This window comes from Neoarius graeffei, chromosome 9, assembly GCF_027579695.1.
Source record: "Neoarius graeffei isolate fNeoGra1 chromosome 9, fNeoGra1.pri, whole genome shotgun sequence".
Lineage (NCBI taxonomy): Eukaryota > Metazoa > Chordata > Actinopteri > Siluriformes > Ariidae > Neoarius > Neoarius graeffei.
This window is the reverse complement of record NC_083577.1, coordinates 83,241,191-83,254,286: the sequence shown is the minus strand read 5'-3', so window position 1 is coordinate 83,254,286 and position 13,096 is coordinate 83,241,191. Positions and strand designations below refer to the sequence as shown.

The 13,096-nt window shown below is 42.9% G+C and overlaps 1 protein-coding gene across 13 annotated transcripts in view; it reads right to left on the bottom strand.

Annotated features, from left to right (window-relative positions):
* Positions 1-13,096, bottom strand: part of LOC132892046 (plakophilin-4-like) — a 412,882-nt gene that overhangs the window by 96,453 nt on the left and 303,333 nt on the right. For 11 of the 13 annotated variants that reach the window (XM_060930383.1, XM_060930384.1, XM_060930376.1 and 8 more), the window contains one exon: positions 8,307-8,483. In XM_060930383.1, coding sequence (XP_060786366.1) covers positions 8,307-8,483 — 177 coding nt within the window. The remainder of the gene's footprint in view (positions 1-8,306; positions 8,484-13,096) is intronic. The other 2 variants (XM_060930377.1, XM_060930389.1) reach the window with 1 other exon arrangement.

Genomic DNA, 13,096 nt, shown 5'->3' with positions numbered 1-13,096 from the left:
GCTATAGGGACAAGAAGCGAATGCTCATCAGTGAGCTTTTTGATTGTTTCACGCAGGAGCTTCGTCGATAAAATATTTATTTGTCTGATTTATGCCACGACTAGCTCCAGAGCATCAGAGCGGAGTTTGTCTCGGGCAAAACAAGTGCCAATGATTAAAGCTGGCGTGAATGGAAAGCTGAGGAGGCAAAGAGCTATTAAGATTTAATTTAGAACCACCACAAACAGTGCTCAGGGATCCAAATGGATTTATTTGTAGTGAGGTACTTCCGAGTAAGAAGACCCAAATGACCTTTTATCTTCTCGTCTCTTTTCTCCGGAGTGCTGGAGCGGAGTACAAACATATTGCAAGCATTTATAGACGCGCTGTCTTCAGACCTCTTATAAGCAAACCTATCAGAACCTATCAGGGATGAGTTTGGAGCGTACACTCCGAGACAGACAGAGAGAGATAAAAAGACACTTCGCGCTAGCTGCGATTCTAAAAAGTCCAAAGTGATTTCCTTTCCTTCTATTTCGACCAACGGTTCAATCCACACCGACTCCAGAAGACGTGAGGACACGTGTACCGCGTTTTTAATACGTCATCTGTTTTTTTTTTCTCACTTGTATACGAATCTCACATTCAGATTCGGTGTGATGTCAACTTTATTTCAACGTCTAATCAGCAATAGCATGCTGTAATTGTGTTTGGTGTTGATGATTGTGTCCCGTTTCCTCATCCTACAGTTTTACAGTTATCCGTGTTGTAAGCGGATGTAAGCCTGTGTGACTTATGCTGTGTTCACACTTATACCGGTACGAAAGTGGTATAACTGTATCGATACAAAGTATCCCGGTACAGTTTAGTGCATCTGTCCACACTAGCGAGAAATGTTTGCGGTTTTCTTTCACAGTAGTTGAAATGCGCATGCACGAAATGTTTCCGTGGTTACCGAGTAACTTCCTTCGGAGAATATATGGCATCCGTTATTTCGAGATCTCGAGAAAACAAAACAATTATTTCATGATATCAGCTGGATCACTGTATCTCCGTCGGTAGAGACGAAGCCGGGCCAGTCTTCTGCGGAGGTGCCGCGGACTAATTTTGAAATTATGCTTTTTTAGTTTAGAAATTCAATGCGGAGAGACTCTCTCTCTCAAAAAAAAAAAAAAGTATAGGCAGACGAAACGAAACAAAGAGCACAAGCAGGAAAAAAAAAAAAAAAGGAGAGGAGAGGAGAGCAGAGATGCGACCGCCTTCCGTGAGAGCACGGAGGAAAAAAATCTATATTGGTGATTCTATATTGGTGTAGAGTTCATATATTTGGGGATAAGAATTCTGGTAACAGAAATTAACACACATGGCTAAATTGGCTGTTGAACTCATTAATATAACAATAATATGGTTTTTGTGGGCGTTATAGTTATTTGAAGCTCGGCCTGAATGATTTGAAGCCCGACATGGTTCATTTGAAGCCCAAGCGGGAGCGATAATTTATTTTTGTTTTATTAGGTGTGATTAATGTTTGTGTGTTTTAATATTAATCTCTTAATTAACGTCCTAGCAACTGGTAATAATTCTTAGCAATTGTAAAATTGTCTGCCACATCTACATTTTTTTTAACTTGTTTAGTGAGTGAAATGAGTGACCACGATATCCGTGAGGGCTCCGATGAGGAGGAGGTGTCGAGTCGTGACGATTTGAATAAACACTTTACTTTTGTTGGTTTGGGCTGTGTGGCGTCCACCGTTGTTGACATTGTTGAGCGACCCAGTGACGTGCGTGCCACCTGTTGAATACTCCGCACATATCATAGCGGAACCGAAGCACTGGAAGAGGAGTTGATTTCAGAAGAACGCACACCCTTATGAAACTGTCAAAGTACAAGTTATTTAATCAAGGGTCAAAACTCTGGGAAAAATTTCACAAACGAAATTAAATCGCAATCTGCGTATTACCGTCATACTGTACCGTATAACAAGGCCTTTTGCCAAGCTTCGAGAAATTCGGCCAAAAATTGTGAGAGGAGTTGATGTCAGAAGGCGAACGCACCTTCATGAAATTGTCAAAGTATAATTTTTTTAATCAAGGGTTGGAACTCTGGTAAAATGCGACTGAATCGAATGAAATTGCAATATGCGTATTACCGACATACCGTATTTTTCGGACTATAAGTCGCACTTTTTCATGGTTCGGCTGGCCATGCGACTTATACTCCGGTGCGACGTATATATGTTTTTTTTTTCACCGCGAGAGGGCGCTATGTAGCTTTCTGCCTGTTTTTTTCTCTGAGCGGTTGTTGTTGTTTTTTTTTCACTAGACGGTTGTTTTTACTACCGTACCTGTCTTTGGAGATGCTATACCTATAGAGGATTTCGGCCTACGTCATTGTTTCCATAGTGACAATATTTATGCCGCCATTTTGACGGTCACAAATATGGCGACTACCGGTAGCGATACACTGTTGATCATGACGAAGTCTCATTGTCGAGTATTTTATCCGGCCTAGATGACGCGAGTAAGAAGCGATATCACCAGAAATTCAATGATGCTGGTGTACGTGATCCGTACACGTTACCAGGCTATCTTTTTCTGGCTTTGCAGCGCGGGTGATCTTCCTGACCTGCAGTCAGGCGTGTGGGAAATACCAGGGAAAAAACATAAAAGAAAAAGGAGCGAGATGCAGAAAACACCTTCACTATCCAGCGACGTAGGGCATTTACAGGGCGAGCAGAGGGAGAGGTATTTGCAAAAATTGAGGTTAGCAGGCTTAGAGAACGACGTTTACCTGCTTCCACCAGGATTGTTCAATGACGTACGGAAGTACACGAAGCCCTCGTCTTTACCTGACTTCGGCCCACATTAAAAACCCATCGCCATACACAGGTATTGATCTGAAAGCGTATAAGAGTTTGGATGCCTACAGATATTTTGTATCAGGCTGGGTAACATGCCTACATCAGCGGGTCGTCCCTGGAGCCGGTGGTCGCCATCTTATTACAGCTAAGGTTTGTTCACATTTTCATTTACTTTCGGTCCTCAGGATAAACAAAATGTTATTAAAATGTCATTGAAATAACTTCTTAGTCTGTTGAGACATGGCCCGTTATAAATTTGCTGTTACCAGGCAATGACCAAGAACTGTATTATTAGGGTCGGTGTCTGTGTTGTAGCAGTGTACTAGCAGCTAGCTGTTAGCACTAGCTAATGTCAACAACATAGTAGCTAGTATGTTACTGTAGCAATGTTTACGTTCAGTCATTTGGATGACTGTTAAAACCTTTCAGCCTCAAGTTTTTCCTTTACTGGATTTACTAGTTTACTGAGCTAGCGCGCTCGGGCAGGCTGGGAGCGAGCGCGCTAGCTCGGGTAGGCTGGGAGCGAGCGCGCTAGCTCCCAGCCTGCCCGAGCTAGCGCGCTAGCTCAGTAAACTAGTAAATACAGTAAAGGAAAAACTTGAGGCTGAAAGGTTTTAACAGTCATCTAAATGACTGAACGTAAACATTGCTACAGTAACATACCAGCTACTATGTTGTTGACATTAGCTAGCTTGACCTTCAAAATGGCGGACACCGGGGCGTCCCGTGACCTGTGACGTCACGTCGAAATCCTCTATAGCCTACTTGGCCTCTGATTTGATGAAATAAAATTCGACAAAAATGAAGAATGACACTCCTCGATGATGACTACAGCTTTAATAACAAAGATGAAAGAGCCATGGGGCGATAATAAGCCCTACCGGTAAAAATATTCTAAAAGCAAACTGATTAATGCATCAGTAATAGGCTACTAATATTAGTTATAATAATAATATAGGCCATTAGTAATAACGATAGTGATAGTATTAAAGATAGTAGTAGATATTTAAAATAATCAGACAGGGCAAAGGGCGCGTTATCACTGCTCAGCTGTTCGTTTATTAAATAAACAATGCAGTCGCGCAGTAACCACGCGCCGCTTATCAGATAGAATCACAGATTCTATGGATAGAATAACCCTTCAAAAAAGTGCAACTTGTAGTCCGGTGCGACGTATATACAGTACGTTTTTTTCGTCTTCATAATGCATTTTTTGGCTGATGCGACTTAAACTCCGGAGCGACGTATAGTCCGGAAAATACGGTATACCAAAGAATTCTGCCAAGTTTGGTGAAATTCCTCCAAAAATTCTGAGAGGAGTTGATTTCAGAAAGTGAGTACCCTTCCCAGGATGGATGGATGGACAGAAATCGCTATGACATAATCCCTCTTCGGGCCTTTCAGCCAGCGGGGGATTAAAAAGCACGACTGTGTTCACATTAGCAGCTAACAGTTCATTCATGTTGCTCCAGGTTTGTCTCTTGCCAATGTGTCGCAAACACACACGGACACAGACTCTCTCCAGATATATTAAAGGGGACGTATTGTTATTAAAAACTCACTTTTTTCAGTGTTTATAAATTCATATACAGTGCTGTACAAAAGTCTTCGGCACGTGTAAAGAAATGCTGTCGACCAAAAATGGCTTAAAAATAATGAAATGAAATGAAATGTTTCAACATTAAAAAAAACCCACTATAAACAGTCATCAGTAAGCCATAATAAATGAAAGAAAGTCAGTATTTGGTGTGAGACGACCCTTTGCTTTTAAAAAAAAAAAAAATCGTAGTCTGAGGTGCAGTGAGAGCAGTTTTATGCGGAAACGAGCTGCAGGTTTTACTGAGCATCTTACAGAACCAGCCACGGTTGGATGCAATGAAGCTAAACATTAAAGTGCATATCCTGGACCAATTTCGTTTTTTTTTTTTTTTTTTAATATGAAAGTATGTCCCTTTACACACTCATCCAGAAGGGTAATTTTGCACAAGGCCATCTGTCTACAGCAGAAAAAAATAAAATAACAAAACGTGTCTGGAAAAATCCCAAAGGAGTCTGGAGCCAGATTCGTGACGTTATCTGCGGAAGCGCCAGCAGGCTGCGCGAGCTTTGCACGGTTTCAGTGCACAGCCTGTGTAGACCAAGCGCTCCCATTTCTCTCTCATCGTCCGGTCTTTTGGAAAACGATGAGTACTAATCCCATCACGACTGGTGTTGCTACACCCTCCTACGATACATCTGTTAACCATTTTAATAATTACGCGATAACGTTGAAGAAATTTGCAGAAAACCACCAGGTCGTTTTCTCATAAACAAACCAGCGCTGACGTAGGATTCAGAGGGAGGCGTCCCGCATGCGACGTCACGAAAATTAATGTTTGCCGGGAAATCCAAATGCCAAGTTTTTTCCGAGGCGGACCAATTTGCCTCAAATGGCTTGATTTCAACTGAATTTTTCTGGTATTGCGTAAGGTAAAAAAATTGCAGAGAATGCAGAATGTGACAGATATTTGACCAAAGTTTAATATAAACTGTGAGGCGACAGTGCTAACCACTACACCACTGTGTCACCCGGTAAGAACGTCTCATCTCATCTCATTATCTGCAGCCGCTTTATCCTGTTCTACAGGGTCACAGGCGAGCTGGAGCCTATCTCAGCTGACTACGGGTGAAAGGCGGGGTACACCCTGGACAAGTCGCCAGGTCATCACAGGGCTGACACATAGACACAGACAACCATTCACACTCACATTCACACCTACGCTCAATTTAGAGTCACCAGTTAACCTAACCTGCATGTCTTTGGACTGTGGGGGAAACCGGAGCACCCGGAGGAAACCCACGCGGACACGGGGAGAACATGCAAACTCCACACAGAAAGGCCCTCGCCGGCCACGGGGCTCGAACCCGGACCTTCTTGCTGTGAGGCGACAGCGCTAACCACTACACCACTGTAGTGTAGAACCCGGTAAGAACGTATCTTTTTTAAATTTTTCAACCATTATTCTTATCGCACTTTCGCCGGTTTGTTTACATTCTAAGCGTAAATGATTTTGTCTGGTGTTTTGTGTCAAGTTTTTATTTAACGAATTTGCAAAAAATTAAAATAAAAATGCTCCGTTTCTCAAAATCCGGTGAATGTGGACAGAATAAAACAGTTATTCTGCTCAATCTTGTCGTACATGGATTATAGGTATCAGCTCACATATGACTTGATTTCGTGGAATAACTGTTAAACGTCTTCTCGCCAGTCTTAGAAATTTGCTCAGCAAAAGAACAGTCGCCGGTGACTTGCCAGTGTGAAGGCAGGGTGAAATATAATCGGCTCCAGCGTGGAGATTTGCTCTTAGTCGTATCTCTGTCTCGGTGGTTTATAAGCTCATGAGCACCCCCACACACAGAATGACACTAGAATATGCGTATTTTAAAAAGCAATCTTGAGATTAGAAGCCATCTCAGAATCTCAGCACACCTACGATCAGCGTACACAGTCCAGTGCAGAAATCCCTCATCTAAACCCAAATTACATGCTGACGCCCACCCTGACGCCCACCCTGCACAGCAACCACTAAACCACATGCTAACAGCACACCAAGTCTTCCATTTCAGTCCCTGTCTGTGCAGCTCATGTAACCCGATATTATTAGTAACTAACTACTCGTCATTAAAGGGGAACTGAAGTCATTTTTAAACTTGCTTTATTTCTTAATTAACGTGTTATTCAATTACGTTTTCGGTTTTAGTAACCTTATATCGTGACTCGTATTGGCATACTATATTACGCTTATCGGCCTATTCGGTTTTTAGCCGTGTTGAATTTAGTTCGTTTGGTCCACAGCAGGCGTCGCTTATCCGCGCGATCTTCACGAGACTTGTGCGAGACTTCGAAACGTCAAGTGTCAGCGCCGCCATTTTGAAAATTGTTTACACAGCGGCCAGATCGCCGTATCGTTCCAATTTAGATTAATTTCGAGATTTGCCAGCTTCATCAGTGATGGAGATTATTCCATACGACTTCGAACCAGCTGAGAAGAGCTGGAAAGACGACAGGATAAGGACGAGTCCGTCGCGCTGGCATTTACGTCATTACTGTCGCACAATTAAAACGTGCCAGATCAGGCGGCTGGTGGGTTTTCAAAATTAATAAATACATGCATTTATTTTTTTCGCAGTGCGGTTTCCATCAAATCCTGCGCTCTGATTGGCGTATCCTACGGTACGGAACCGGTTACGGACCTCTGGCGACTCGCTCGTTCACAACAACAACAAACATAGTCACATTTTTTGTCAACATTTATCTTTTTTTTATAAGATTTATTTATAAGATTATCAAAAACCTTATAAATTTTTGCCAGCATTTCTCAGGAGAATAGCATTAATTTTACAGCATGGATAGCGATAACGACAGTGTTCACAGCGAAAGCGAGTTTTACTGCCCTGAGGAAGAAGAAATAAAAGAAAACATTTCAGGAGAAAGCTAAAAACCTGGAACTGTTGCTAACGCCGAGCAAAAACATGGCTGAATCCTGAATGACTCAGTTTTGTATAAATCGGGGACTACATAGGCGGCAAAATGTAGTTTTTTTCCTGCCATGGAAGCGCACTTGTATACCGAGGAGGAAGCCATTTGCATTACAGCTGTGAATGAGGATTCAAAATGGCGGCTCGGCTCGGTTTTCCCTTTCGGGCGCTCTCGTTTTCTGTTAGAATTTGGTAAAGAAAAAAATAAATATATTATTTACCAGCTTAAGGTCGGTCCGTATGGTGAAATACCGTGACCTCGGCCTTGAATACTGACCTCGGCCCAGAGGGCCTCGCTCAGTACTTTCAAGACCTCGGTCACGGTACAGTATTTCACCATACGGACCTCCCAGCTGGTAAATAATATATTTATTTTTGTAATAAATCCATATTATACTGAGCGCATTTCCCACAAAATCCTCACTAAGGTTTCGGACAGCACTACAAAATGGCGTCCTCACTATGTAGTGAGCAGGGAGCGATTTCGGACGCAGGGAAAACTTCCGGCTTGATTATATCAGCATTCGAAAGAGCGTGCATGTCTTCTGACAATGTTGGCAGATGTCGGTCGCTTTGATTTCCGCTGTACGTTTTACTTCCGTCCTATGATGTCTCGCACAGGTCTCAACGAATCTCGTTTACGTCCGTTGCTTTGACATATGGACTGATATATTACAGACCATATTTCAAACACTCATAACTTGCTATAGCAGCGACAAAATAGCGATCAGAAATGCATTCCTATATTTAATAAAATGTGAGAAACAGAATTTTGATCATAAAAAAATTTGCCTTCAGTTCTCCTTTAATAATAACTACTAAAATAAGACACTAAAAAGCAATTCCGTATTCAATAAAGCAACTCTCCGTTCCATTTCAAGCTCATCGCTACTTTAACGAACTGCTTCTGAGTCGCTAGCTATAAGCCGAGTGTGTCGAGCTTCTTACCTGAAGGCGATCTGTAAAGTGGGGAGGCGTGTGTAAGGTGGCTGGGGCTGCGATACAGGGGCCCGTGAAAGGCTCGGTCTTCGTAGATGGGTCCAATATGGCGGTCTGGACTCACAGTTGAGTGCAGATCAGCTCCGTGATGACTGTGTTGACTCGCGAAGGACGATCGCAGACCTGCTGAAGACAAATTGTAAAACAGTATAAACAACAGAGCACTCGTTTCCAGATTCATCACACACCTGGACGGTCTCTGGATCCAGCTTTGTGGTGATTTATTGGCAGGACTGCAAAGAAATAGGTCGTGAGGATAAGAGTGACTTTACAGATCTGGTCCTGCAAACAGAGTCCTGAGGGAAGTGTGTGTGATCGAGCTCCATGGGAACATTAACACATGGCATACACAATCGGAGGCTTTTCAGAGCGAAGGGGAATATTATTATCGGTCCTGCTCGCATATGTGGTTTAAGTTAAAGCCTTAGCTGCGAAGAATTTAAGAGAAAACCGTGACGTCAGCGCAGATTGTGTGAGCTGCAGCTCTTCTGTCCTGACCATGGAGAGCTTTAAAAGCCATTCGGCCTTAGTTTGATATATCTGATATATCTGTAGGCCAATAATAAAACGTATTTTCGGACTTGGATTTGCCGAGACGCTAAACCCGACACTCAGCCTCATCACACCTGGGAAGGAAAGTAACTTAAAGGTCCCATGGCATGACATTTTCACTTTCTGAGGTTTTTTAACGTTAAAATAAGTTCCTCTGACCTTCTTAAGTCACCCCAGTGGCTAGAAATTTCATAATGTGTAAACCAGACTATGCCCACCCTTTGTCAACATTTGAGAATGGCGCGTCAAAATGGCGCGTTGATAGGCTCTTCCCTTTACTACGTCAGCAAGGGAGATGATCCCCACGCCCCCCCTCTGGATTCCCACCCACTGTATGGATTGCCCGCCCAGCTCAAAAGTTGCCACCAAACATGGAAGTTGCGCTGTACATGGATGTGACAACACAGAAAAGAGTCTGTTTTTACTGCCGACGGGAGAGCCCCTGAAGACGCAGTGGCTTAATTTTATTTACTCCAATAATACGCCGTCGAGTCTACCTAAGACGGTGTATGTTTGTCGGAAGCATTTTCCTGAGGAATGTTTCCACAACTTGGGACAGTACAGGGCAGGTTTTGCACATCAACCGTCACTGAAGCCTGGGTCCGTACCAAGCATCCCTGCCGCATCAGCCACAAACACCCAACAAGTAAGTGTATAACTGTTAAGTCGTTTTGCCGTGTTTTAAAATCGGTGCATTTGCAATGGCTACATAAGCTGTGCAGCTAACCGCTTCCTGCAGTCAGCCAGGTACTCTGCGCTACAAAACCAAAAAGCATGCAGCATGCTCTGTTATAATAGCCAATCAAAACAGTTTTTACAAAGACACCCACATTCTTTTTTTTAAGTCACTCGTTCATTTTATTTGTTTGTTTGTTCAGTAAAAACCCAAACATTTGTTGAATTTATTTTATTTCCTCGAGTCGCGCCTTAATGACGTCAGCGCGCGGTATTTTTCCCTTCGCGGTTTGTTCCTTCTCTCTCGCCATAGTAAGACACCCACATCCGCTTGTTCTGACCCACTGGAGGTAGCGTCACAGTGCTGTTAGCCAATCAGAGGTAACACGTTTACATGTCATGAATATTAATGATAAGAGCTGAAATCCTGTCGCTCTCCCGCCACCCGCTCCTCCAGCAAACTAGAACAGCCTGAAACAGGAGAACCACAGCATTTTTTTCACCAAAACCGGCTCACAGGGCATTCATTCATACTAGAGACCACCGCACGATTAATGAAAAAACGATGCCATGGGACCTTTAATCATAAGATCATAAAAAAGGCACCTTTCTCTGCAGCGACAGACTCTACAGTGTACATTATAACACATATGATTTTAAAATTTACCATACGAAATGTTGATGTGTGCGGTTTCAGTCCCTTTTTAGGGAGAATCTCGATGCATAAGACAGAAATATTCTGAATGTCTTTTAAAGGAGACCGCAGTACTTTAGCTAAGGAGATGAACAGCAACTCCTGGCACCCTACCAACCAATCCGAGTCTCATCTGCCAGGGAAAACCCGGATGAGGTCATGCATATTACCGTAGTTTAAATTACAGCCCTGCGTATTTATGCATGCGTTCTGAGCTCGGAGCAAAGAGCCGAGTTTGCATTTTTGTTTGGGTGAAAGTGACGGAGAGAATCTGTGTGTGAAGCAAATCAAACATACGGTAGGTTTATGACTAAGTCAGTGCAGCACACTCTGTGTGTGTGTGTGTGTGTGTGTGTGTGTGTGTGTGTGTGTGTTCATTTTCCAGAGGGATAGTGTGCATTGGTTCGGCGCTGTGGTCATGCTTTCGGTCCAGATGTGAGGCAGAGCTCAGAGGGATGGGAGTAAAGTTACAGCAGGCGGTGAGCAGTGCCTGCAAGCGCACAGCCTTAAAATGAAACACACGCACTTTAATTAAAATGAAAGTTTACTGATCTGAGACGTCAGGGACACTCTGCCAAACACAGATAACTGTGCATTCTCGGGCTGTTTATATACCGTCCCCTCCAAAAGTACTGGGAGCATTTTGGGTCGGGTGTTTTTTGGGTACACGCTGAAGACATCTGGGATCGAGCTCCAAAGATGAATATGAGATGATCGATCAGGATCTCAGCTTTAGTTTTCTGATCTTTACATCTAGGTGTGTTAAATGACTTCCAACACGGCACCTTTGGTGGCAGACAACGCAACTTTAGTTGAGCAAAAGTATTGGAACAGTATTTTTATTTTATTTTTTTTTTATTTTAAAAAAACCCCGCGCCCCACTTATTTATTTATCCCCCCCATCCATCCATATTCACTGGATATGAGTAATCGTGCGGTCTGACTGGCTACTCTACTACTAGGATACTGGAGATTTTTATTTTTATTTTCTCTTTTGTTTTAGTGTAGTTTGATGTTTGAGTGTTTTATCCACCGGTTGTGGTGCAGCTCCGGACCCAGTTTTGGGCGTTGGTTCCCTCCAGGCCTTGGTTCGCCGTGGGTGATGCCTGTGCTCCTCGCTATGGACTGCAGTGAGCTCGTTGCTCAGTTTAACATCGTGGTTGTCCAGCGCTCTGTGCTTTAATGCCTGCCTGGCGCGATGTTCCGAGCAATGTTGCCCGGCAGCGTCGTGGCGGCTGTGCGGGACTTGTTTTCGTGCGCCTTTTGGTGGAACTGTGGCTGCTACACCACTGGAATGACACCCTGACCTTTATTTGGTGGACTTTTTTTCCCCCCCATAATCGTAAAGCGACTTTGGGTTTTGAGAAAGACGCGATATAAATTGAACTTATGATTATTAGGATATCAGCTCATATACCTACCGTGAGTAGAGAAAACAAAATGGCGGCGCATGTTACTGAACCAACCAGGGATGAAATAAAAACTCGACTTGAAAACAAAATGCCCAAAAAATACAAAAAAAAATGGTTTTTAGACTGGTTCAAAAGCTCTGAAATGTCCAAGGAAGTATTAAATAAATGTCTAAAGCTGTTCTACACCTTGACAGCAAGACGGCACTTTCTACAAAACAACAATGAAGTCAATTCGTGCCGCCATCGATAGGTTTTTAAGAAGTCTGTTAAAGCGGAAATGATTTCGTTGGACGTTTTGTATAAAGTTTTTATTGATCAAATTTGAAAAAAAATGCTCCGTTTCTCAAACTCCAGTGAGTGTGGATAGAATAAAACAGTTACTCCACTCAATCTCGTCGTACACGGATTATAGCCGAGTCGGCACGTACATCAGCTCATGTACGACTTGATTTTGTGGAATAACTTAAATATTTGATCATATCAATTGCTTGTAATAAGTGCATCAACCTGGCAACCCACTGACTTCACCGTCTTTTGTGACGCTTTTCCAGGTTCGTCCCGCAGCTTCTTTTAGATGTCGTTTGTTGTGCGTTTCTCCCGTCAGTCTCCTCTTCGGGAGGTGAAACCCATGCTCAGTTGGGTTAATATCTGTTGATTGACTTGGCCAGTCTAAAACCTCCTCCTTTCCCCGATGAAGTCTGAGTTGTGTTGGCAGTGTGTTTTGTATCACTGTTTTGCTGCATGATGAAGTTCCTCCCGATTAGACTGGACACATTTCTCTGTTAATTAACAGACAGAATGTTTCTGCAGACTTCTGAATTCATTCTGCTGCTCGCATCATGAGTTACATCATCAGTAAAGGTTAGCGAGCCTGTTCAAGGAGCGCAGTTTCTCCCATAAGCAGCTCTCTGGTCTTCATGTTGGTTTATTCTTTTGGACAACAAATACAGTCTTCACAGATGAAACCCAGGACAGAAAACCAAAAATACTAGACCAAGCCATTAACTGTTAATCAATCGATCTATGTAATAAGGCACACTTGCGCGACACAAAACGCCTCTTGGGTGCGTGTTCCAATAGTTTTGCTCACTTGGAGAAATCGGTAGGTTCAACGTTCCAAGTTGATTAACACATCCAGAGGTAATAAATGGTGCGGAATGAAAGCCATCATCTCATTCATCTTTTGGCCTTCAGTGTATAGCAGAAACAAATAGAACAGGCTTTGTCATTTCAATACTGTATTTTCGGACGGGATTGTAGCATTCAAATTTCCTTTAAGTGTCCTAGCTATAATTTATAAAAACACTGATTTTCAAAATAAATTCCTGCTCACACAGTGTTTTTTTTTTTTTTTACATCTCTGTCCACACTAAAAGCCAAAAATGATTTGAAAGCACTCACGAGCG